Source organism: Sphaeramia orbicularis, chromosome 9, assembly GCF_902148855.1.
Source record: "Sphaeramia orbicularis chromosome 9, fSphaOr1.1, whole genome shotgun sequence".
Lineage (NCBI taxonomy): Eukaryota > Metazoa > Chordata > Actinopteri > Kurtiformes > Apogonidae > Sphaeramia > Sphaeramia orbicularis.
Window position 1 is genome coordinate 30,376,957 of NC_043965.1, and position 26,576 is coordinate 30,403,532.

General features: G+C 38.0%; 2 protein-coding genes across 2 annotated transcripts; one reads left to right on the forward strand and one right to left on the reverse strand.

The window, feature by feature from the left end:
- The first annotated feature begins 3,961 nt into the window (after positions 1-3,961).
- fam219ab (family with sequence similarity 219 member Ab) lies at positions 3,962-17,287 on the forward strand. Its single transcript, XM_030142912.1, has 6 exons — positions 3,962-4,273; positions 5,171-5,270; positions 10,269-10,374; positions 10,893-10,973; positions 11,065-11,119; positions 15,453-17,287. The coding sequence occupies exons 1-6, from the start codon at positions 4,196-4,198 to the stop codon at positions 15,609-15,611; spliced, it is 579 nt and encodes a 192-aa protein (XP_029998772.1). The 5' UTR covers positions 3,962-4,195; the 3' UTR covers positions 15,612-17,287.
- Positions 17,288-18,826: 1,539 nt separating this feature from the next.
- klf9 (Kruppel like factor 9) lies at positions 18,827-24,413 on the reverse strand. Its single transcript, XM_030142911.1, has 2 exons — positions 23,584-24,413; positions 18,827-20,905 (listed from the first exon to the last, which is right to left on the reverse strand). The coding sequence occupies exons 1-2, from the start codon at positions 23,963-23,965 to the stop codon at positions 20,625-20,627; spliced, it is 663 nt and encodes a 220-aa protein (XP_029998771.1). The 5' UTR covers positions 23,966-24,413; the 3' UTR covers positions 18,827-20,624.
- Between the last annotated feature and the right edge of the window lie 2,163 nt (positions 24,414-26,576).

The following is a 26,576-nucleotide window of genomic DNA, read 5'->3' on the forward strand; positions in this document are numbered from 1 at the left end:
TATTTGTCATTAACACCAGTCTGATTCATCTCCTGAAGGTATTCATGACCTCGATGTACTGCAGGTCATACACTGATTTATACACTAGGATTTATTGTTTCAGGTGCAGCTTCATTACACGAAGCAACAACAGACATGAATAAAATGGGGTGTGATGTCATTGTTTTCCAACCTCTACATTTTCCCTATTCACACATACACACAAAAACTTCAAATCCTCCATTTTTGCAGCATAAAACATTGTTTATGTGTGGACGAAAACTGCAAACATCAGTAAAATATCCATTTTGCAAAATATCTGCATTAGTTTGGATGTGGCGACAAATATCATGTCCTGCAGATTCTGGGACTTTTCATCATAAACAGTTGTCAGTTTGTCAAATCTATTTGTGTTTTGCAGGGGTTCTGGGATCTAAATCCTGCTATTTAAGGTGACTGGAGAGCAGGACTCATCTCCCCTTCTCAGACTTGTAGTGAGTAAAACTGACTTTGGTGGCAAAACAAAACACAACAAAAACCAGGAGAACTTTTCATGTACTGACTGTTTGATTTACAGCCATGCTGGTTGGACTTCACAGTGTTCTGCCCAAATATAAATGAAACATCCATCAACGGTTCAGGTGAGATGATTCTGATGTGTAGATGTTAAACTTAGAAACGATGACACCAGCTGAATGAAGTGTAAAAATTACTCTACATGACAGCAGAGATACCTTCAGAGCAGAATAATTAGTCTCTGTGGTTTGGTGTTTTGCTATTTTGTATAATGTTTTCGTTTCATTTTACTGCTGCATTCATGCGTTAGTTGCATTTTACTTCTGTAAATGATGAAGTTGAGCTCATTTGCACTATTTTGGTAGTTCAATCTACAGCACTGCATCATATTCTAACTTTTACAGAAAATGGAGAATTTTAAAGTTGACTCTTAACCCATAAAGACCCAAACATCCACTGGCAACCAAAACTGTCTTGTCATGTGAAATGTTTAATACCTGTTGATATACTAATCTTATCAATACATGTAAATAATTGGTGTAAATGGCAGTTTGTCATCTTTTCATGGTCATCAGATATGACTTTTTTGGACATTCAGATGCTCCATAGTGAACGTGGAAACACCATCATCCTCTACAACATTGATTCACCAGTAAAACCCATGGAGTTGGTCAATGACAGTAGATGTACAAGCTTGTTTAATGTTCAGTTAATGATAAATTTTACAGAAAAAGTCACTTTTTCTTCAGTTTTGTCTGTTTCTGATATAATAACCCTCAACTTTAATATGAGCATTAATGAGCATCTACATGATCAGTGAATTAAATATAGGAAAAAGCCTGATTTTTACTGAAAAAACAACAAAATACAGAAGATGATATGATAATAAATGGTGATAAATCAGTTAAGAAAGGTTCAATACAGAGAAAAATTCATCTGGGAACTGCCACAAAAGTAGCACTGCATCTTTATGAGTTAAAGGAGCATTTCATCAGTTTATTACAATGATTTAAAAACAACACATTTTTAGATATGTGGTTCTGTATCAGTGTTGGAAAAATGTGGTATATGCTTCCAAGTTGTGTTTGCTTCTCCTTTGCAGCTCTTCACAGAATCATTATGCAGCGCATGTTGTCTCAATGCACAGAAAACCAGAGCATCTGGCTGAGCCTGAATGCATCACAATCAACAGACGAGCATCATCGCCACCTGGTGTCCAACTCCAGGACTGACAGCCCAGTCCTACCCAGCCTCATGAGCGCCCTTTGGTGGATCAGGCAGGTAGAGCAACCGGTGGTGGTCTGCAGGATGGAGGAGCTTCAGCAGGGTCTCTGCAAGGGGGTCGGTGGTGAAGAAGACCAGAGAATATGAACACAGCAGATATGAGTTTATGTGCATGGTAATGCTTGTCTTATGTAAATCCCAGAGGTGGAGGACACTAAACAGAGGTGTAACGGCCTGAACATTACCTATGGTGCATAGAGCAGGTAAATCATCTGATGTCTGATCATTTTGGAGTCCTGAGAGAATCAGAATCGCACTCAGAGCGACTTTGAAACCCAGTGGAAATCATCCCATCACATCGGAACAAGAAAATCAAAATACTTCTGATGGGTTATGGGCACCAAAAGTTACACCTTTGAGTGAATCTGTATACTTTTAATGCAGGGGTGTCAAACTCATTTTAGTTCAGTAAAATAACGACAGTGAAAAAAGTAAAATTACATTATGATAATGTTTACATTTACAATGTTTCCTTAAAAATCTGAATAACATGAATAACTTGAAATGACTTAAGAAAAACAAGTGCAATTTTAACAATATTCTGCCTCAGTTTGTCAGTTTATCATTTACACATGTGCATTACAACTTAGATTACAATTACAAATACACAAAACATTTAATAACAGGCAGAGTATTGGTAAAATTGCATGTACTTCTCTTATGACATTTCAGGTTGTTCATATTTATTGAGGTTATTCATATTTTTTTGTGACAGGATAGTTTATTAATGTAAACATTTTGTTGTAATTTTACTTTTTTTCAGTAAAACAAAGATAAAATCTGCAGTTTTCATTATTTATAGGTTATTGTGGTAATATTTTACTGGTCTGACCCAATTGAGATTCATTTGTTCTGTATGTGGAACCTGAATTAAAATGATTTTTACACCATTGATTGTTAATATCTTCAGTGTAATTCATCCTACGGGCCAGATTTGGCCCCCAGGCTGCATGTTTGATGCCTGTGCTTTAATGAGAGCACAGACTCATGTCACCAATTCTGCAGAAGTTTTAAGAGCCACCTCATTTTACTGTCACTCACAGACCAAGAAGTGAACATATTCACCCAAAAAATAATACATACAGTTAAAAACAACTTTGGTAAATGTTGGCTTGAACTGAAGGACACAGGACAAGTGTAAAATGTAACAATTTGAACATTCTTTGCTTTATTTCAGAGACATTTTTGCTAAAATTAGCATTTTCAAGACATTTAAATAATTTTAAGTGGGTACTTGTGGATGTTTCTGTAATTTTCCCAGAACTCAGAGAATATTTTCTTTTCATTTCTACATCCATCATCATATTTGATGGATATTGATACTGATTTCACTACTTTTTGCAATAAATAAAATAATTTCTTTTATGAAATTATGTTGTGATTGGATACAGTGTTATGTGATATACTGATGAAGACATTAGACAAGTCTGATGAAATGACCACTTCAAAAATTCTATAGCACAGGTGTCAAACATGTGGCCCAGGGGCCAAAGGTTCCAATCTGGCCTGCGAGATGAATTTTGCAAAATGCAAAAATTACCCTGAAGATATTAACAATCAAGGGTATCAAACTCAAAAATAATAGCATAATAACCTAGAAATGATGACTCCAAATGTTCTTCTTGGTTTAATGTGAAAAAAATAATAATATGCCTCTAAATAATGGCAACACCAATTTTTTGTTTTTGATTTATTGCAAAGAACATTAAATTCTGATATCCTTTAACAATAAAATGTCAATAACCTGAACAAATATGAAGAACCTGGAATGTCTAAAGCAAATTAAGTGCAATTCTAACAATCTTCTGCCTGTTTTGTGCCTTGGTAGATCTGATCTCTAAATGCACATGTATAAATCATAAGTTGAGGCATATATTGATAAAATTGTACTTATTTTTCTTCACAACTTTCAGTTTTTTCCTGTTATACACATCTTTTTTGTTTTGGATAAAAATAGTTTCATCATTTAATGCTATTTTTTGCACTAAAAAAATTGGGGTTGTCATTATTTATTGGCTATTATGCTATTATTTGACTGGAGATCAAATTGGGCTGAATATGGCCCCTGAAAGAACATGAGTTTGACACCCCTGTTCTATAGAAATACCAGAGATGGTTTGTTTGATCTATCTGTCTTTCTATCTGTGGACCACTTGACCGTCCTTAAAGGGCCCTTCAGGGTCCCCGGCCCCCGGTTTGGGATACCCTACCCGGAAGTGGGTGGTGGAGTCACCGTCACCGAACTGGTCACACCACCATCGGCATACTGCCTGCTGGGATGAGGCTCACCACCGGAAAACCACAGAGATTGTTACAAATCTGATCTCACCCTCAAATCTCAGCCCTAACTCATCGAAACGACCTGTTACCGAGAAGAAGTTTGTGAGAGAAGGGAGGAAGGAGACGCGTTGCCAAAATGATGGAAGAAATAGATAGATTCCAAGTGCCGAGCGCCGTGCAGGAGGCGGAGATGCAGGCGGAGATGCAGCCTCTGGTGAGTCTGATTTCTAAACCATCACCTACTGGAGATGATCGATGTGTGTTTTTGTGTTGTTTTTCTACTTTGAGACGACAGTAACACACCAGGATGCTCAGTGTTGTGAGGCCTGCCATCCCTACTGTTGTTACATGCTTGGGGATTCCAACAAATCCATCACCTGCCATGCGTAATATAAGTCCATGTCGCGACAGATTCATCGCTAAGTTTCACTCGTTTATGTATTAGACAGTAAATCCTTAAGATAAACCTTTTAATGTGTGTTGGGAGTTTGTTTGGCTCTAAATCCAGGCGTTTTGTTGCTCTGTGTTAATACAAGCAGCGTCTGGTCTGCTGCGTAGTGAAGAGCATCCGTCATGTCTGGCGAAAACAAGCATCCTATCCCGACAGAGATGCCTCAGCCTCAGCATCCGGGGAGCGAGTTGCGCCACTTGTGTTACCTCGATGTGGATTGTGAGCGGGTATCGGTTGCCAAAGTGTGCATGTGCGTGGCATTAAACTGCGATCCGGATGAGAGAATGAGTGGAGGCTTAGTGATGTGGCGGTGCGCCCCGTGGCCTGTAGCGGGGCCCTGGGTTACTGCAGCCTGCAGGGCGGCCTCTGCCTTCTTCTTCCACAGTCAGCCGATAGACGCACACTAGACCCAAAGCAACATGAGGGTGTGTGGGATCCAACTGTCACACTAAACACTGCCCACAAACTGCAAGTCACAACTGATTTGGGGGGGGGGAAGTTAAATGTTGTGGCAGGTTAAAGTCTGTTATTATGAGTAGTTAAAGCCTTAGTGTGTTGGCATAGTGGGGTCTAATATGCATTACAAAAATACATTAATAATTCATGGATGTCTGTGTAATGCATATTTGTGCTCATCGTTCTGCCTGTTCTTGGCTCCAGGACCCAGCCTCATCCACAGCCTCAGAGGCCGATTCAGACACCAGAGAGGGGGAACCTGTCACTATCAACTACAAGCCCTCACCCCTGCAGATGAAAATAGGTGAGGAACTATACAGCTATTGTGTTTGGGAGTTTTTTAAATGCATAGTACCTGATCTTGGGTTTACTGTATAGCAGAGGTATCAAACTCAGATTCAACTAAATTTGATCTGAAGTGAGCCGAACCAGTAAAATAATAACATAATAATATATACAGGGTGGGGAAGCAAAATTTACAATATTTTGAGGCAGGGATTGACAGACAGTGTATGACCAATTAGTTTATTGAAAGTCATGAGAATTTATTTGCCACAAGAAAATTGACATAATAGAAAATGTTTTTATTCTATGTGTCCTCCTTCTTTCTCAATAACTGCCTTCACACGCTTCCTGAAACTTACACAAGTGTTCCTCAGATATTGGGGTGACAACTTCTCCCATTCTTCTTTAATAGTATCTTCCAGACTTTCTCGTAATAGTTTTGCTCATAGTCATTCTCTTCTTTACATTATAAACAGTCTTTATGGACACTCCAACTATTTCTGAAATCTCCTTTGGTGTGACGAGTGCATTCAGCAAATCACACACTCTTTGACGTTTGCTTTCCTGATTACTCATATGGGCAAAAGTTTCTGAAAAGGTATGGATAATAGTGTTAGGTATGATTATGACATCAATATATGTTTGGTTTCAAAACAATTGATGTAGTGCCTGCTGAGAAAAAACAACTAAATGTTCATTGTAAATTTTGCTTCCCCACCCTGTAAATAATGTCAACTCCAAACTTTTCTCTATGTTTTAGTGCAAAAAAGGTTAATTTACATTATGAAAAGGCTTACATCTACAAACTATCCTTTCAAAAGATCAGTTTATCATTTACACATGTACATTAGAACTTACAGATCACAGTGGATCTATAAACACACAAAACATTGAATAACAGGCAGAATTTTGTTAAAATTGTACTTACTTCTCAAAAGACATTACAGGTTGTTCACATTTTTTGCAAAATTAATCTTTGTTTTAGTGTAAATACATGAAAATATTTACGTTTACAAAGAGAAACATTTGAAGTTGACATTATTTATATGTTATTATGATAGTATTTTACTAGTCCTGCCCACTTGAGATTGAATTTTTCTGATGTGGAACCTGAGCTAAAGGATTGTTAATATCTTAGTGTAATTTTTGCATTTCACAAATTCATCCCAAGGGCCGGACTGGACCCTTTGGCGGGCTGGATTTGGCCCCCAGGCCACATGTTTGACACCTGTGCTGTATAGTAAACCCAAGATCATGACTTTGACAAGGCAGACAGTGCACTGTTGGTACACATAGTGGTTTAAAGGGGTCATATTTTGCTAAACCCACTTTTATTAGTCTTTGGTACATTTATTTGTGTATTTGAGGACCCTAATAGTTCCAAAAGTCAGAAATGGAACCCTCCAGGTGCAGCAAAGGCAAAAATCGAGTGGATTTCCACAACCCGTTTTAATTCCTGCTTAACTTGTTACGTCTATAACTAGTTGTCACAACATTTGCACATATAAGGTCAAGACATTCGACAAACATTTCTCTGAATATGTCATAACTGTTTGTCAGCAGCAGTGGTTGTAGTCCATACAGAAAATATGTCCAAACTTAAGCCAGCCACCTAAAATGTTCAGCTGTTGGTTGAACAGGACAGAGCAGCACAGCCAACAACCTGGAGGGGGTGGGGCGTGAAGTGGCTCATTTGCATTTAAAGGGCCAGCGCTCAAAACGCCCTTTCTGGTGTCATTACTCAGAAATAGGGTTGAAGATGGACCTGTGAAGTTGAATTAATGAAGAATTCAGACCCAAGCATAGCATTTACAGTTTATATAGACCACAGGGAAATGTTTTAAAATGCATAATTCCATTTAAAATAAGCAAAATATCACTCCTTTAAAGCTGTTGAATGATTATAAATGTGGTTTTATCACACAAGCCAGCTTACTATATGCATTCTTACATTGCATTCTTTACAATATTATGATCAGTTCCACTACCTTGACCTATGTTTGGGAACTTTGATTTTGTTTGTCCATGCAGCTACAGTCCTTAAAGGCTCATTTCAGCACCTTGGACAGAGTCCAGTAGTGAGCAGTGCAGCTGTTACTATTTTACTCTAAAGTAACACATTTACAAAGCAAACGTCCTCAAAAATGGGGTTTTTATGTAACTCCCACATTTATATACAATATGAAACAATATACAACAAAAGTACTTTTGTATTCTGTATATATCCAGCATAAAAGTCTCATGAAATGACCTGTACTATAGTGTAGATGTGTTGAAAATTGGATCTACTGATGGCTATAGTCCTATCACTTTTTCATAATTCTGTTAAAGGTCTAATTAAAATTTCACAATCTTATCATAAATAATCTACAGGCATGTTAAATACAATCTAATCATGGCCTTTCCATTATGGATACTTGTTAAACTAGTCACATTGCCTTCGCATAGATACTATTCACATCTACTTTGGTGGCTTTTTCAAACTCCTTTTAGAATTCAGAGTGAAATGCCATCAGCCAGTGGCACTAAAGGTATTAAGTGGAACATTATTTCCTTAATAAAATATGTTTTAAATTTATGAACTTGATTTTTACAAAGCAAATAGGTAAGAGCCTTTCAGTGGATAATTACTGCAGTGATTCATATGTTTTAGCTCCAGTAAGTTCTTTATCCCAGACTGAAGCAATGCGTAGGTTACATTTCTGAAACAACCATGAGTTTGATTATAGAAAAAAGGCTGTGATCTGATGAGTGCAGAAGAGAGGTGGTTGAAGTGATTATCCATCATGCTTAATGCCTACAGTTCTAGCTTGTGGGAGCAGTGTTATGATCTGGGGTTGGTTCAGTTGGTCAGGTCCAAAAAATGTGGATTTAGGGACCATGAGACAACATTTTCACATGTGAGGGAGAAGACGTTACATAGTGGTCTGATTCTCCCATCATCAATACAAGATCTATGCAAAAAAATAATAATAATGATTATGTAACTTTCAACAGCAATACATGTTTTCCCATTTGCTATGACATTGCAGAACCATTGGTGAATGTGTCATGTGGGTTAAAGACAGTCCACTAAATATTGTGTGTGTTGTTTTTCTTGGCTGTGCAGTGTATTTTAGTCTGTGAGTGAGTCAGACTATACTAATTGCAGTAATTTAAGAAGCAGTCATCTGGGCTGTGATGGGAATGAAATATGGAGGAACAGCACATTTGCATGAAGAATGTATTTTAATGGGAAAATTAGGATTTAACACTGTCCACTTTGATTGTCATAAGACTTAAAAAAAGAGAAGAACATAATTACACTGAGTTCTCACCGAAGCTCTATACCTGAGGCAGTTTGAGACATAATGAATATTAACTTCAAGCTTGTTTTGAAGTTTTGGAATAAATTTGACAAGCAGACCAAGTATATTATTTTTTTTAAATAATATCAGTCCCTCCAGAGAAACGCAGGCAAAAATCCTTGATTATGCGATGGAATATGCAGGGATTTTATGTGATTTTATGTGGTGAAATTGTGGGAATCTGCAAAAAATGCTACAAAGTTGTGAAAATATGCGGGAACTAGAAAAACATGTGTTTCAATGAAAAAACTGATTATTCTCCCACACCCTGTTCTAACTAGGCTACTGCTAAATGAAAAATGTCTAATCACATCCTATGATAAGCAAACATACAAGAAATAAGCATACACTACGTCACAGAAATTGCTGGTTATGTTTTAGTTTTTTATTTTCTAAGCGTGGCTCAAACATGGCTTTAACATTCACAAGTCACAAGTGTCAAAAATAAAATAATTGCTTCCTGCTTCACAAAAGTGAGGTTGAACAGGCCATCTGTTTCAAGGCTATTGGAGCCTTTATCTTCTTATGACATTATTATTGCTGCAGCAGAAATCATTTTCAAATGTTTCGCTCCAGAAAAGTGGCTCCAGTGTCAATTTTCTCTTATGTTCCAACGTACAGTTGCATGGAGTGTAAAATAGTATTCCTTCGCTTTCATGTAGGACATTGGGGTACTGGTTTGCTCTGTCTTTTGCAGATATTTATGTCGGCAAATTAGCTACAATTTTCATCATCTTGCAGGATTTTTTCTGAGGTTCATGATTAGTTTACTGTTTATGGACATGCGAGCCAATGACATTACTTGTTGCATATTACATCACTACCAGTATCAAGTTACAATACAATATTTTTTAAACTTTATGCAAAAAAATGCGGGGATTTTGAAATCATGCGAACTCCGCATATTTTGCGTACTTTGTGCAGAAATATACCAGTATTGCGGTGATTCTGTGCCTTCTTTGAAAAAATGCAGACCCCCACATAATGTCTACTATTTTCTTGATTATGCATTGAATTATGCTATCACATAATCACATTTTTCTGGAGTGACTGTTATATTATTAAAATATTTGTGTGTGTGTACCTCTTTAGTATCAAATGTGGTAAATTTACAAGAGTAAGAATACTCTTTAAGTCTGTGGTAGCATGCTTTACATGTGCCACTTATGAACGTAGCCTTTTATGTTTATGTGAATATGTTGTACACATTTTAAAGGTTCAATATGAAAAATTTAGTAGGGGTCAAACTGGAGAAAGGAAATGAAATATACAACCTATCAGACAGAGACAGAGCAGGTTTTATATGATGTAGCTCAGAGTGGACTTGTTTTTTTTCTGTTTTTTGACTAGTGGCACCCAGTGTTTAGGCAGATTACTGTCACAGTGAATGGTTGAGTGTGGACCAGAGTTAATGTCCCCCTAATTACAAAGCCTAGAACAGACTGAAAAAACACTGACTCTAATTAGGACCTTTCACTTCAGAGCCATTGTAGGCGAATGTGAGGTTGAGCGACATTTTATTATTTACGATCTGTAACTTCACCACCAAAAGCCACCAAATACGACACATGGAACCTTTAAAACAAATGACTTAGTTTAGTCCCAGCCTGGTTATGCAACATTTTGAGCTCACTGAAAGCGTTCCCTTTGTCCCTGTGTCTGTTGAGTAGAGAAACAGAGAGAGCTGGCGAGGAAGGGCTCGTTGAAGAACGGCAACACCGTAGGTAGTCCCGTCAACCAGCAGCCCAAGAAGAACAACGTTATGGCCAGAACACGGTAAGAACCTCTGACCCACTTCCATCTTCTCTTAAGCTGCTCCTGTCGTCTGTCCATCTGCCTCTTTTGAATCATTTCATCTCAGAGTGTATGTAGATTTCACACACAAGGCATATTTTTTTTTTTTTTTTTTTGTAAAAATGGATTTTCCTCATATTTTCATTATCCTTGTCTGTCAGCAGGGCTCCAGATGAAAATATAGTTTTATTGATTTGTGATTTGTAGGACATTAGACCTGGTAGATGCTTCTCCTGTTACTGCTGCTCAGTTGTAATGTTCTCCAGACTTGCCTTATTTTTCTTCTTGCTTTTCTGCCTGTCTGGGTCTTACTCACCTCTTCCTGTTTGCGCATTCATCCCCCCCCCCCCCCCTCCCCCTCCTCCTCCTCCTCCTCCTCCTCCTCCTCACCCTCTCCTTTCCTGTCATATTGTGTTACACCCTTTTTTCTGCTCCTTGGATCATTTTCTCCTCAGTCTTTTGTCTCACTGCTCACTCTTTGACTGTTCTCCCCCCTACAGGTTGGTAGTGCCAAATAAAGGCTATTCATCTTTAGACCAGAGCCCAGATGAAAAGCCCTTAGTGGCCTTAGATACAGACAGGTGAGAACTGAACCGCATGTCAACACACAGAACACTTACATGGCGCACAAACCTACATGTCACGACGATCTAATATGTTTTTGTTTTCCAGTGATGATGATTTCGACATGTCTAGATACTCGTCTTCAGGATACTCGTCTGCCGAGGTGAGACATCTCTGACTGTATTTTACCTCACATTTCTTCTTAAACCATATTCTCATCCATCCTAGCCATCCATGTTAATTCTGTAGGCATGTGTGCAGTCCTGCAAGCGTGTGATTACAGTGCAGATGTGTCTATGAAACAGGCAGAGAATAAATTAAATGTCATCTCTGGGTGTCTCCTCCTCCAAATCCTGCTTTTCATGGCATTTGGCAATAAAAGTGCAAATCACAGGCACATTATGAGAATTTATTTCTCAAGGGAATCCTAATTCCCACCCTCTACATCAGTTTTCTCTAAGTCCGAGCTTGCAAATAAATATGTGAATATCAGTTGCTGGCTGTGCATTTGGTACCCGGGCTTTGAGTGGAGACTTACTAGACTCAATCCACCTCTTGATACCACGACTGTGATGTCACAATTATGGAAACCATCAATACTAAACAACAAATGCAAAATAACAAGGCATGGCATTACAGAGAGAGACATTTAGCATATTAAGGGCAAATACCAGAGGTGGCAAAAGTACTCACATTCTATACTTAAGTAGAAATACAGCTACTTGGGTGAAAAAATACTCTCATAAAAGCAGAAGTACTGATTCAACTCCTTTACTTAAGTAAAAAAGTACAACTTCTCAATTGTAATAAAGTACAAAAGTATAAAGTAAAATTGCATTTTTTGCCATGAATGAAACAATACTTATTTAACCAGGAAAAATCATAAAAGTTTCCATTTTCCAATTTCACAGTGAATGGTACTGACCAGAGTCCTGCACCAGGTCTGGTACCCAAAAGGGAACCCGCAAAAACATGCAGAGACGGGTAAAAAATAATATATAAGAAATTTCATGGGTAAAATGAAATGAAATGTGGGCAAGGAAGTGAAAAAAAAGAAGATTCATGGATAACTAGAAGCACTTGGAGGGTGCAGACCTCCGCCAATGCAGATCAGTTGGCCCTCCTGTGCCCCCCCCCCTCGATCACCACCAAAATTTAATCATTTGTTCCTTGTGCCAGTATCAACATTTCCTGAAATTTTCATCCAAATCCATCCATAACTTTTTGAGTTATCTTACACACAGACAAACAGACAAACCAACGCTGGCAAAAACATAACCTCCTTGGCGGAGGTAAAAATAATTTGCAGGACATTTAATGATGATGATCATCTAATTTGACTGTGGTTGATCCACAGCCGGTTTGTTTTATTAATAATAATAATAACGGATTGGATTTATATAGTGCTTTTCTAGACACCCAAAGCACTTTCTATAATTGATCCATTATTCATTTGCTCTCACATTCTCCCTCTGGTGGTGGTAAACTACACCTGTAGCCACAGCTGCCCTGGGGCAGGCTAACAGAAATGTGGCTGCCAATTAGTGCCTACGGCCCCTCCGACCCCCACCGAACATTCATACGCATTCATACACCAGTGTGAGTGGCACTGGAGGCAAGGAGGGTGAAGTGTCTTGCCCAAGGACACAACGGCTAGACTAGGAGTTTTATTGTGAAGTGAGCGTCACTTCTGTTTACATCCAGCCAAAGAAATCATTGAGCAGCACATATTGGAGATTTATTGATGCTGTGCATTTCAGCCAAAAATAAAGCCCTTAAAAGTGAGTTACTATGTAGACAGTGTGTTTAATCGCAGGTCAGGTCGTGGTACTCAGCTTTGCAGGTACGGGCAGAAAAGTTTGAAAAAAGTGGACCCAGGATTCTGGTACTGACCCTGTCTGTACTGACCCTGACTAAAATAAAGTACAGTACCTAAAAAAATCAACTTAAGTACAGTAACAAAGTACTTATACTTCATTACTTCCCACCTCTGGTGAATATTACTAAAGCAGTAAACCCAGTTAAGACAACTCCAAACCTCTACACTACAACCACAACTGTACCATGTACATCATCTAGAGCAGAATCAATATTTGTCTAATAAAATGACAAAAGCATACAAAATTTAAGTAAAAAGCATCATAGCCTACTCACCAGAGATGCTCATTATTTATATACAAAATCCATCCTCCTTTCTGTGCACAGGAGAACTTCAGTGTCTCTGTCATAGAGGTGATCTGTGCGTTTCAGTTCCATCAATAAGTCCTTTTTTATGTCCATGGAAGCCAAGGCTGAGAGTCTCCTCTGTCCACTTATATTCCTGGCATAAGCTTCTATTCTCTTGAGGGCAGAGAACATCCACTCGACTAGTTAACTAGCGTTGGGGTTGGTCCGCCTGGAAAAGTCAACCTTGAAAATGGATTTTTAAGTTTGTCCAAGACCAAATCATTTTCCTCTCCTCCGTCAGCCATTGTGGGCATAAACAATTCGACCTCAAATGTATTAATAGTTCAGTTCAATTCAACTCAAATGAGCTTTAATCGCATGAATAAAAAATATTGCCAAAGTTATATCAAATAATAGTTTTGCTTTTACCATCCAATCAGAGGAATGATAAATGCTGACAACACTGTGGGCCAGCTAACTGACCCTGTGAGGTGAAACTGAAATCTGATTGGTTAAAGAAACAGTCCTGATGTTATACAGTTTAAGTTACATGAACCTTCACTACTCATTCTGAAGGTTCAGGGCAGATTAGACTAATCCTGGCAACACATAGAGACTGAAACCTGATGGGACAAAGTATCTTACATCCACATACATGTACTTAAAGCAGTGCAGCCAAGAGAAATGCAAAGAAATGAAGAGAATAGTCTATTGAGAATACATTAATACAATTTCATAGAACAAATATTACAATTTAGGTTGTAAATGCAGGTCAGTGTTTCTGATGATGTTCAGTTGAGTAGAGAAGGCCCTGCTGGCCCTGACAGCCCACCACTGGTGAATATATGGTGTTTTATATTTAATCATGTCTTCTCACCACCTCTGTTGTTAGAAATAATTAGCACCTGCAGCTAAACCATTTTCATCTATTATCTCTGAATTCAATAACAACTGCAAGTTGTTACCGAGGGAAACACTTTGGAAACTGTGTGATTGTACTGTAGCTCCAGTTAACCCTTAAATACCTAAACTGTTCTTGTCGCCACTTTCAAATGATTTCCAAAAGTTATTTATCATTATTTATTAAAATATTATCCTCGGAATTTTGCATTTCTCAGAGAAAATCAGGTATTTTTTAGAGAGAAAAAGTGACCCTTTCAGAAAAATATATCATTAACTGAATGTAAAAACAAGCATCTATGACCACTGTCATTTGTCAGACTTTACATGTTTTACTGGTGAATCAAGGTTACAGAACATGTCTGTGTTTCCATGTTCAGAACAGACCCTCTGAACATCCAAATGAGTCACATCTGATGTGAGTGAAAACCTGAAAAACTGCACTTTACCTGAATTACGTAAATGTGTTGGTAAAATGTATGGTTCAAAAGTTATTAAACATTTTAGCTCCATAGGTGCTTTTGGTGTGTTCAGGTCTTTGAGGGTTAATGCTACACAGTCTGGTGATGAGCTGCTTATTTGCAGCAGACTGCATGGAGAATGCATGAAAAGTAAATGTTAGATCTGAAGAAAACATGTTGAGATTTTGAATAAAGACAATACATTTTGCATGCAATTAAGACAGTGTTGTACTGTAAAAAAAAAAAAAGTGACTCATCACCTTCATGACAACGATCCAAATGATGATTCTTGCCTCCATCTGTGAAGGTGTCAAACTCAGTTTTGCTTTGGGAAATGTCATTCAGTCTGTTACGAGCTCAAAAAGTTATCATATTGTACGATGATCTCTGTTGTCTACATATTATAGAGTTGAATTAAAAGTGTGTTTTTCTGTTCCAATACAAGCATTACAACCCACCCTTCTACCCCCATAATTTAAAGCTACATATGACTTTCATCACCAATTTTTGATAAATCTGTAAAACCTGAGTCATAGCCTAAGTACCATGAATCTGTAAGTCTTTCTGTGATTACGCACCTGAATCTCTTCCCTCACAGTGAACAATTTCAAAGTGTACTCCACCATGCTGCAGTGGCAACTAATACAGAAAAGGCTTCATTGCCTCTTGCTACTGTGACTGTGTGGAGCTCAGCTTCCCACAATGCATGTCGTGACAAATTTCTGAAAATGTCCGACCGACCTGTTCTGTTTGTAAACAAATGGACTGTTTATGGTGGAGTACACTCTGAAATTGTTCACCGTGAGGAAAAGATTCAGGTGTGTTATCAGGGAAAGACTTACAGATTCGCGAAACTTAGGCTATGACTCGGGTTTTACAGATCTGATGAAAAATTGGTGATGAAAGCCATACGCAGCTTTAAACTTTCTCTCTCTCATGAGCCTCTTCTGTCTCTTTTCCCTCCAACAGCAAATCAACCAGGATCTGAACATCCAGCTGCTCAAAGATGGTTACCGCCTAGACGAGATCCCAGATGACGAAGACCTGGATCTGATTCCACCCAAATCAGTCAACCCTACCTGCATGTGCTGCCAGGCAACCTCGTCCACCACCTGTCAAATACAGTAACCCAGCCCTTCATCCCTCGGCCCCGCCCCTTTTCCACACGACATAACCCTGACTCCATCTGCTGTGAGTTTACTTCACCGCCAGAGTGGCGACAGTGAAGCATTGGTAGAATATTGTAATAACAGTTAAGTGCTATGATGATAATGACAATGACAAATAATTAAATTAACATAAAGATAGTTTGGTTTAAATCTTGGAGAAGGAATACGTATGAAATGTGAAAATATTCAATATGTATTTCAAATATAAGTTAAAGTGATGGTTTCCTCCTATGGTAGGACGTGCACTTGTGTTTGAGCGCCTTCTCCTGGTGATGTAACATAACACACTGGTATTAGTCGACAGGAAACAAAAGGTTAATTGATGCTATGAAGTGATTTCCATTTCACAAAACAAATGTTGTCATGACTGCTGACTCAACTCTTCTGCTTACCTGAATTCTAGGTTGTAATTTTTGCATTTTTTTTCTAGCTTTTTTTTAGTTTTTCTTGAAATGCTTACTTTTTTTTAAACATGAGGGATCAGTATGATTGTATATGTTGACATGGGTATATTTGAGAACACTGGACTGTGGTCTTGATATCTAACCCAAATAGAAGGAATATCTGGTACTGTATTTATTGTACTGTACAGGGTTGTAATGTAGCACAGGCCAGGTCGCTGCACTCATTCACACCACCGTTAACAATCCACCTCTTTGCTTTTCTTTTGCCCTGATGGACTGAGTCGTATCGAAGTTTGGGGATGAATGTATGAATAAGAATGGCTGAGGAACAAATTGCATGAGGAACAAACGAATGGATAAAATAAGTAGCCTGTGGCACATCAGACCCCCCTGTTTTTTTTTTGTTTTGTTTTGTTTTTTCTGTGTAATCACATGCTGCTGCCATGGCACTAACTTGACTCGTATTATTTTGAACTTGCACTTTTTTGTTCCCGTGTCCGTGCACTCTTTCCTGCATAGCAGTGACAGTGTCTTATCTGAAATGAACTGTGTCAAAAGGGAAGAGCACATATCGCTGCACCAACCCTCTAACACATGACATGAACATGTTTCTTAATGAGGCCAAAGTCTGTTGACAGTCTGTCGTCTTACCCCCCTGAAATATTTTTCACCTTCCTTCCCCTGTTTTCTTCCTCACCACAGATCATTAAAGGAGCGCACAGGTTCAGGCACTACACTAATTTACTCCTTTCTCTATTTCACACACACAAACACTTACACACAAATGGATTTGCATGCATACAGCCGCACAGCGCTCACACGAAAACTGAGATCTACTAATCTTTTTTTAACTAAAAGGTCAGAAATTGTTGTATAATTGAACATCAGTGCGGTTGACTCGGAACACCGCTATCCATCATCCATTAACTACCCTCTCTCTCCCTTAAATCTGTTGATTATTTGCAATTAGAGTATGCCTTAACTACAGAGAAGTTTAAAAGGTGTGTATTTTTTACCATCTTGATCATTTTATTTGAAAGCATTTGCTGTCTATGAAACTTATGCTTTTTTTTTACATTTAGACACGAGTGATAATTGTTTCTCTTTGTTTTTTTTCCCCTTTTTAAATGATTTTATTGTAATGTAAACACTTCCATTCCAGTATTTAACAATGTTATTGTTACGTATGTGCGGTGTATGAAAACAAATAAACACAAAGCTAATGAGGTGACTCCTCTTCTTTTTTGACATACACTCCTTCTATATGAGATTTAATTAATAATAACATTAAAGATCAGGATTTCTGTGTAACTTCTGAAATACAGACAATTTAAGACTGTAGGAACTGGTTAAGAAAAGCATCTTTATACTCAAGTTTATAAAGCGATGAATAAAAACACCTGGATGTATCCCAGTTAACGTTATGGTCCTTTAAAACTCAGCCACTACTAATTCTTAAAGCAGCAGTTGAATGCTTTTGTTTAATTTTTTCAATTGGTACACATGGATTTTCCTGGATTTTTCTCCATTTTCATAATATTTCTTTCTCATTTTATACAAAGCTAAAGCAGACTTGTCAACTCTGGCAAAAAAAATAGTTCCAGTTTCCCTCATATGTTTCAACTCTACATTTTTTTAAGTCTAGATAACAAGTAATTTTTCTTGTGTAATTTTCCCCTGTTCTTAAAAGACAAAAACTATTCAAGCTGAACAAATTAAATGCAAAAGAAAAAGAAATACCTGAGTCCTGCATTTAAGAAGTAAAGATCTATACACAAAGAACAAGAACTATTGTTTGTGGTGACTTCCAAATGAATTTTCATTTACATCTATCCATTCTTAAGGGATTTGTCATCATTTATTACCTCCGCCAAGGAGGTGATGTTTTTCCCGGTGTTGGTCTGTCTGTCTGTCTGTCCATGTGCAAGACATATCAAAAAGTTATGAATGGATTTGGATGAAAATTTCAGGAAATGTTGATACTGGCACAAGGAACAAATGATTAAATTTTGGTGGTGATGGGGGGGGGGGATTAATCTGCCTCGGTGGAGGCCCGCGTTCTCTGAGTGCTTTTCTAGTTATAATTTTGCCCAATGCATTTGCATTTTTTCAGGTATTTTTCCTTATTTAATTCACTGATCATGAGTATGTTCATAAGTAATTCAAAAGTTATTTTATCACAACAGAGAAAGTGAAGAAAAAATTACTTTTTCAGCACATTGAATGAAATGAACATAAAAAGAAGTGTCTAACAGTTAGACCAAACAGACTCTATTTGTTTAAATAACACAGGTGTACTTGGTGAATGAATGTTGCAGAAGATGGTGTTTCTATGTTTACCACAGAACCTCTAAATGTCCAAATGGGTCATACCTGATGCAGGTGAAAAGCTGAGAAACTACACTGTTGCACATGAAGTTGTAATAGCTTTGTTTCCTCATTTTACTCCTATTTATACACATCAGTAATCACGTTTAAACAGGTGCAATGATGATATACTGAGTCCCAGATAAACTTTGTCTATCAAGAATAAATTATATTGTCACAATGATTTCATGAGGAGGTAAAACAAAACTATTTTATTCCAAAGTTATGGGCAACAGTGTACATTTACCTGAATTATTTACTGAATTTATAAGATTAGTGGTTCAGAAGTTATCAAACATTTTAGACAAGAGGATGCTTTTTGTTGGAGGTGGCTGCTTAGGTCTTAAAAATGGAAGAAACTGATATTTGTGTGTAGTTCTGGACAAAAGCAACAAGAAATTGATTAGAAAGAAAAATAATTTTAATGGTAAAACTTTTGCGCAGTAATTATGACACAGCTATGTATATATTGTGGTAACAATATATGTGACTGTGTGGACAGTCCCTGATTACAGTACAGTAGCATCAGAAGTAAGGGCTTTAACCTGAAAGGCACCAGCAGCTAATCACAGTTTCACAATGCCAAAAAGAGGAAAAACAGCATTTCACCTTTCAAATGTTGTAGTTACTTCCCAACAGGTTAACTACATCTCAACTTATCTGGACACTTAAATGCATTATGTGACGAGTACAAAAAGAAAACTGTATTTATGTTTCCATAGTGGCAAATAAGACCTCACATCCAATTAGATATATTATAAAAGATCACCAAACAATAAAAAAATACAAGTACCAAACCAAAAACATACAACATGCTACATGATGGAATTCATTGATTCACAAACAACCGGAGTAGTCAAGAGAGCATGCCTAAAAATGTTATGAAGAGGACTTAAAAAAAGCTGTTATGACTCTGTTTAAGAAATGTGCTTCAACTTCACCACTAGAGGGTGGAAAAGAGATTAAAATGACCATGCATTATCATTACTATTATAATTACCCACTATAATTGTGTCTAAATAGCGTAAAAAAAAAAACAAACAAACAAAGTTTCCATGTGCAGCACCTGGCACTGTTGGCGTAAGAGACAGTCACTGATATTCAGAGTAATAAATATCAGCCAAAGGAATAGGATGAAACTCAGGTAGTTTTTTTTTTCTCCAGAAGTTGAAGACATAGAAATTCCTGTCTGCTACAAAACCCACAAAAGGCACAGACTTTTTTTTTTTTTTTTTTTTTAAACATCTTACGATTTTCACACCTTTACTGAACATAAACTCTCATGTCTTTAACAATAAAAACATGTTTCTAGTGAAAGTGGAAATGAAAAATTTCCCATTTTGTGCTTGAAAGGCATTACCCTGTTATATTTTACAGCACTTTCAGCACAAATCGCTCCCTGTCACGTACTGTGGTTTACTCATTGTCATGTAAAGGTATTTTGGTGTCAGTATTTGCAAGTTTAAGATGACATGACCGCATTTACATTTCAGCACAATAAACACTACCTACATCTACAAGCTCACAGTATACCTGATTTATTAAATCCATAGCTAAATATATAAAAATTAAATAGCCAAGCTCTGCATTTCTCTATATTATAGTTTAGACCTATTACTGCCTAACATTTAACTACAGTATAGTGAAAGTGTCATCTGTCTGAAAGGTTACTTAATATATTTACATAATACTGCTGTACATTCTCCTGGACTGGAGGGAAACGATAGATGTTAGTATGTGTATGTGTGCAATAGTGATATTTATTAAAAATATTGATCCTAATCCATTAGGTAGATCTCAGTCATACATTTTATTGACTTGTTTTCTTACTGATGTCTTCATCTGTAAATTATACACATGAAATATTACCCTATATTATATGTACATATGCACCAAAGTCACAACACAAACAAAAGGAAAAGCGATAAAATGTTTAAAAGAGCCAAATTCCCTTAATAAATACCAATCATGTCAGGAAAAAAAGAGGGCAGCTCTATTATACAGTCAGGCTAAGGAGGAAGCTCGTGTTTGCAGATACAATGTCACATGCATAGACAAACTCTGGGTGTAGTGGTCTGGCTGGTTCAGTTGTCTGACTGGACTGGATTTGTGTAAAGTACAAAACACACACACACAGGTGTGACAGTGTTGAACCCTGTGTCTATGTGCTTCATGTATATATGTACAGTACTGGGTGTGTTTCACATTCCAGCAGGGCTTTGGTCTCCAGAGTCAGATGAAGACAAGGACACAGAGCAGCGGCGGCGCTTGGCTGCGCTGGGGCCCTGGAGCATGCTGGGATGGAAGCCTGCATGTCGCCGGGCGTGTTTAGTCAAGTGGTCGCTCCTCATGAAGCACTTGTCACACATTGGACAGTTGAAACGCTTCTCGCCTGTGTGCGTGCGGTAGTGACGTGTCAGCTCATCGGAACGTGAGAACTTCTTGCCACAGTCGGGCCAGGTGCACTCGAACGGACGCTCACCTGAGGAAATACATGTCATACACTTTTATTACACGACCTTTTGAATGAATCAAACACAGCAGCTCTCAAGTACCTTTGGACCTGGCAACATGGTGCATATCCTGTGACTATGGATAGACTGGATATCAGATTTGACGTTTACAATTTACAATTATCATCTCTAAATTAAAAAAAAGGCAACTGATAAAACAAGTGGTGCCAGGCACAACAAACCCCGCCCCTCATATGTATTGTAGCTTATTTGGGCATCAATCCAGCTGATGTCATCATGTCTATGCATGTGCTGATGTTAGCATATGAATCGCATCTATATATGTGCCAAGTTTGACGTAAATTGAAACAAAATTTATGTTTTTGTAGACATCTGAAATTTCGCCCATTATAAGTAAATGGGAGAAAAAAAAAGATTTTTAAAAATTCATAAAAAATTTGAACATTGACCTACTTTTCCCAAAATGTAACCACATGTATTCTGGTCACTGGCAATCTATAAACCCAGTTTGGTATGGTTTTGGTGCTACAGACATGTGAAATTTCACCCACTATTATTAAAAGGGGGAAAAAAAAAAGATTTTAAAAATTCATTAAAAAAATTTAAACTTTGACCTACTTTTCCCAAAATGTAGTGACATCTATTCTATGTCACTGGCAATCTATAACCCCAATTTGTTATGAATTCAACCAATAGTTTTTCTGCTAGAGTGTTAACAAAAAAACCAAAAACAATGCCCCTTGCTTCCCCTTCGGGGAGCGGGGTAATAAACGGATTGGTCTCCCTTGTCTGGAGTAATATCCATCCATCACACTATCTGATTATTTACACAGTAACAGCGTATTACCCCTGAAATTAAAGAAAAATATTTATTTATATGTATTAGTTCAGTGGGAAAACAGATGAATACAGATTACTGAACCAAGTTTAATGGGGTTTCAACATATTTTGTGTTGTAGTTATTCTGAAAATTGACACAAAGTTCAGTGTGTGATATGTATTGGTATTAAAAAGAGAGGATGCAAACTGCAGACCCCCCACCCCCACTTTTAGTGGCCACAAAAACAGACAAAAAAAAAAGTGTAGTTATTTGTCCCAGACTTTGTTTTTTTACTTTCTTGGTTCTGTGGGAATATAACTGTTTCAGACCACAGCATAGAGGGGGATGATCTTGTACCTTAATGTTAGATACCAAAAGACTCCAAGATAGAGAAGAAACATGGCAGCACTAAAAGGTGTTCTATGTGAACAGTAGCCCACTCCCACTGTAGATTATAGGTAACAAACACACTTCCCATTTTCAAAAATTCAAGGATTTGTATTTTGGCAGTTTACTAGATGCACAGGACATACACAGATATTTTGACTGAGGTTTGAGATATTGTTTCTTTCTCCCCTTGTAATTAAAAAGCCATGCAATTTTTTTAAATAGGTAAAAAAAAAATAGAATAAGAATAAATAGGTGGTATAAAGAATAAATTACAATAAAATATAAAGTGTATATTTACTTGCTCAAGAAAATATAACGACACATTTTCCATTTCAGCTAAATATCCCACTACATCTTTGACAGACCTTCAGTTTTTACTGTAAATGTCTATCAGGAGTATCAGGCTTTAGAAAAGCCCACACTGGTCTGTCCCTGGTCTGGATTGGCTCTTTAGAACACAGAGGCAGAGCAAAAACCAAAGACACACCAATAGAAAATATCAAGTGAGAGGAGGCAGAGTCCAGGTTTCTGTCTCTGACACTTTGGGAGCAGCTGTGCATCAACAGTATTTTCTAGGAACAATTACAGAACATTGATCTGGAAATGTTGAGTCATGATCAGTTGTTGCAGGACAAAAACCACCTCCTCCTGCCGCCTTCTTTTTATTTCCTCCTCCTCCACGTGCACCAATGGGCCACATGTCTGCTCTTGTTTACAACCCGACGTGAGGGGAGTGGGGGAGGATGACGTATGAGGAAATAGTGGTGCAGGGAAGGTTACCTCCGGACGGGAACATGTGGGAACAACAATGTCGCAGTGACCTGCATGTGAATCATAAGCCAATATGCCATACTGACATTTGCTCCACTGTCTTTACTGCTGCTGAACATGACAAACCCGGACAGAACTGACGGGACTTAAACGCATCATTGTGTAAAAACATCTTCACGGTCCAGATCTGGATCATTTTATCGCACCTTAACTTATCTGCCATGCATCACAAATATGGGCGGCGGCACGCAGTGTTCTCACATCGCAGGGAGGGTGTCAACAGGACACTAAAACAACCCCCTCCCCCACAGAAACACACGCACGCACTCCCACTCCACTCCCCTCCACTCAACCTACTCTGAAGGCTATGGGCAGGTCAGTCACACCCCCACGGGGGCAAATTCACGGGACACCCATTCCTATAATCTGTTATTCATTTGCAGAACATGTGGTCTATCACTTACACCCCTCATGTCACAGTAGGAGGACTGGACACAAATATGATCAGGATCTTACTCTGACGTCATCACATCTGAACATTTGAGTTTGATCACACATAATGTCAGGGATTTATGGGTAGTGGTGTTTCCCACATATGAATCCATGTATGGCACAAGTGACGCAGGAGGTTTATGAGCCCGTTTTTTTTTTGTTTTGTTTTGTTTTGTTTTGTTTTAAATGTGTGTCACCAAATCCTCCACTTACCGGTGTGGACCCTTAGGTGGGCTTTGAGGTGTGATGACTTGCCGTACATTTTCCCACAGCCGCTGAAGGGGCAGCAGTGCCTCTTCTCGGGAGAGTCCTGTCTCGTCGCCCCCCTTTTGCTCTGAGCCTGTTTGGGCGTCACGGAGCCCCGGCAGCCCACGGAGTTCAACCGGCAACTCCCCCGCTCCGCCTTGTCCTGCGCGCCGGCGTCGCTGCCCCCGATGCACCGACTCCCCCCGGAGCCGATGGCGTTAGGGTTACATTTATTCAAGTCCAGTAGAATCATGGCCACCATCAGTAAAGTCCTGTTTTCTTGGCTCTCTTTCAGCGTGTCCTCTGTCCGCACCGGTGGAAGGTCCACGGACACGTCAACCTCCGACATCACTACTGCAGAGGCACACGGACAAAACAAACAAACAAACAAACAAACAAACAGCGTGGATCGTCCTGTTTAGTGTCCAAAAACAGCCCCAAACGCAGACACTATAAAGTAATCAGAGTACGGTCCAGCCAGGAAACATGTGGTTAACCATCCACACGTGTCGTCTTCAATGTGACTGTTCCGCAAAGGCTGCGTTTTCCCGTGGATCTGCAGGGTGGATAAATAAACCCCCCTCCTGGAAGACTTCTCTCACTGCCAGATTTCTATTTTCCCTCCTGATCCGCGTTTTTTTCGTTATTTCTAATCAATAAATCGACGTTAAACTGGCTGATCTATTGTGTCCGCGTCCATTCCGCCTCCTGAGCATACGTCAACTTGTCCTATTTTACTGAGAGCTGCACTTCTCTCAACTCCAAGAAACAATTTCGCGGAATCCCACGTTGTCACAATAAAGCTGGCCTGTGATTGGCCGAAAAAGAACGTGACTCAATTTTATTTTATTTTTGGAATTGCCACCCACGTGAATGACAGATAGGACTTTAGACCAATTGCAGGCCGAGATGGGCAGGCAGGGGGCGGGGTCAGAGTTATGAGGCCTTCAGGTACTACATGCGACTGGGAAATATGCACTTCAGTTCTTGAATTTTTTCGACACTCAAAAAATGTCAAGAAAAATGGAAATTTATAAAGAAAACCCAAATGTCACTGAGGGTATATACACTGATTTGGTCATGTATTTATCTTTATTCAGTTGATGAAATGTGTTAATTTTTACCTTTGATATTATATTTAGATAACATCAATACTATAATATCATAGTATTGTTGTTGTGACTACTATTAATATTACTTTTATTATTATTTCTCTTCTTTCTCTGGTTATAATAATAATAATAATAATAATAATAATAATAATAATAATAATTATTATTATTATTATTATTATTATTATTATTATTATTATTATTATTTATTACTTCTAATGTGCAACTGCTTGCTTTTACTTCTGTTTTATAGTTATTGTTGTTATTGTTAATTTCACATTTCCCTTTTTATTTTCAAATTCTTTTAATATATGTACATAGGGTGCTTTGCAACTGTTGGAACCTTAATTTTTTTGGAGGACTCTGCCCAATGGATCAATAAAAGTCTATTTTATCTAATCTAATCTAATCTAATCTGATCTAAAGTTATTTTGGTCGAAAGAATACTTGGCTGACAGTACTTTTGGATAGGTTATGGGACTTCAGTGCATCATTTTAGCATCTTGTGCATTTCATGTAAATCCACAGATATTGGTTAATAATAGCCTAATAGTTGGGGTTTAAGTAGCAGGTTCTGTCTTTCTTCTGCAATATTTTAAATTAAACACTATATGCTGATCAATAATTCTTGAAGAAAGAGTGAAAGACTGCTTTTACCACTAGGTTGTCAGGCCTTTAGACTCTTTTTTTACCTTACCCCCGAAGGGGAGGCAAGGGCTGTTGTTTTTGGTTTGTTTGTTTCTTTAATGTTAACACTCTAGCAGCAAAACTATTGGTTTTATAGATTCCCCGTGACCCACAATAGATGTCAGCACATTTTGGGAAACATAGGTCAAAGTACAAATTTTCATTGAATTTTTTTCCATCTTATTTCTTCTCCCATGTACTTATAATGGGTGAAATTTCAAATGTCTATAAAAACATCAATTTTGTTTCAGTTTACTTCAAACTTGGCACATATATAGAGGTAGTTGATATGCTGACATCACCACACACAGACATGATGACATCAGCTGGATCGATGCCAAAGTAAGCTATAATATGTACAAGGGGCGGGGTTTGTTGTACCTGGCACCACTTGTTTTTTGTTGTTTTTGCATTAATTTTTATGCTGTATTCTTTCCCTACTTCACTGACTTCATTCACAATGGCCTGTAGATCTTCATCACTTTCTGCCAGGAGAGTGTGAAGATAAATTTAAAAAAATGTTAGGTTTAATTGTGACCTTTAGTAATGAGTAATACAATGGTGAAAGCAAGCAATGTAGCATAAATCCCTACATAAATTGCTCTATTGTGTCAAATGTGATTCTTATAATATGTTCCAAAGAGGCATGTTGTGATGCCCCATCACAAGAGGGGTGGGTGGGTACATACCGGAGAGATAACATATTATCACAGTTGCCCACAGAAACTTTTAATGGATCTGTACACAAACACAGGAATAGATTTAATGATTCGCTTATGAGGCCTATACTTGTTGCGACATGAAAACCAACACAGACAAACAGAAACCTAACAAGCCAGTGCCTACAAGTTATTTGCATTAATTAAGATGTACTGCAACATACATCTACTAATTAGTTTATTTTTACAGCACAAGTCATGACTAAATGCGTAAAATAAATGAGGGTGATCATTGGATTAAAATCATCAAAACAGGATCAAATTAAGCAAAAACAGGATAAGATAACTATTAGGTATAGAGTTGTCTAGAGAGAAGAATAGTAAATAATGGTTCTAGAGGTTTCATTCTAAAGCGTCAGCAAATTCTCAGTCCCTAGGACCCTCGAGCAGACTGTCGCAGAGCTTTGGGGCGTCATTAACAAAGGCCGTCTCACTGTGTTTA

What these genes read in the sequence shown, in the direction of transcription:
- fam219ab (XM_030142912.1), top strand. Translation starts at nt 4,196, where the DNA reads ATGATGGAAGAAATAGATAGATTCCAAGTGCCGAGCGCCGTGCAGGAG. An exon ending in ACCCCTGCAGATGAAAATAG is followed by an intron (nt 5,271 to 10,268) that starts GTGAGGAACTAT and finishes TCTGTTGAGTAG; the next exon opens with AGAAACAGAGAGAGCTGGCG. An exon ending in GTGGCCTTAGATACAGACAG is followed by an intron (nt 10,974 to 11,064) that starts GTGAGAACTGAA and finishes TTTGTTTTCCAG; the next exon opens with TGATGATGATTTCGACATGT.
- klf9 (XM_030142911.1), bottom strand. Translation starts at nt 23,965, where the DNA reads ATGTCGGAGGTTGACGTGTCCGTGGACCTTCCACCGGTGCGGACAGAG. An exon ending in CCACCTAAGGGTCCACACCG is followed by an intron (nt 20,906 to 23,583) that starts GTAAGTGGAGGA and finishes GTATTTCCTCAG; the next exon opens with GTGAGCGTCCGTTCGAGTGC.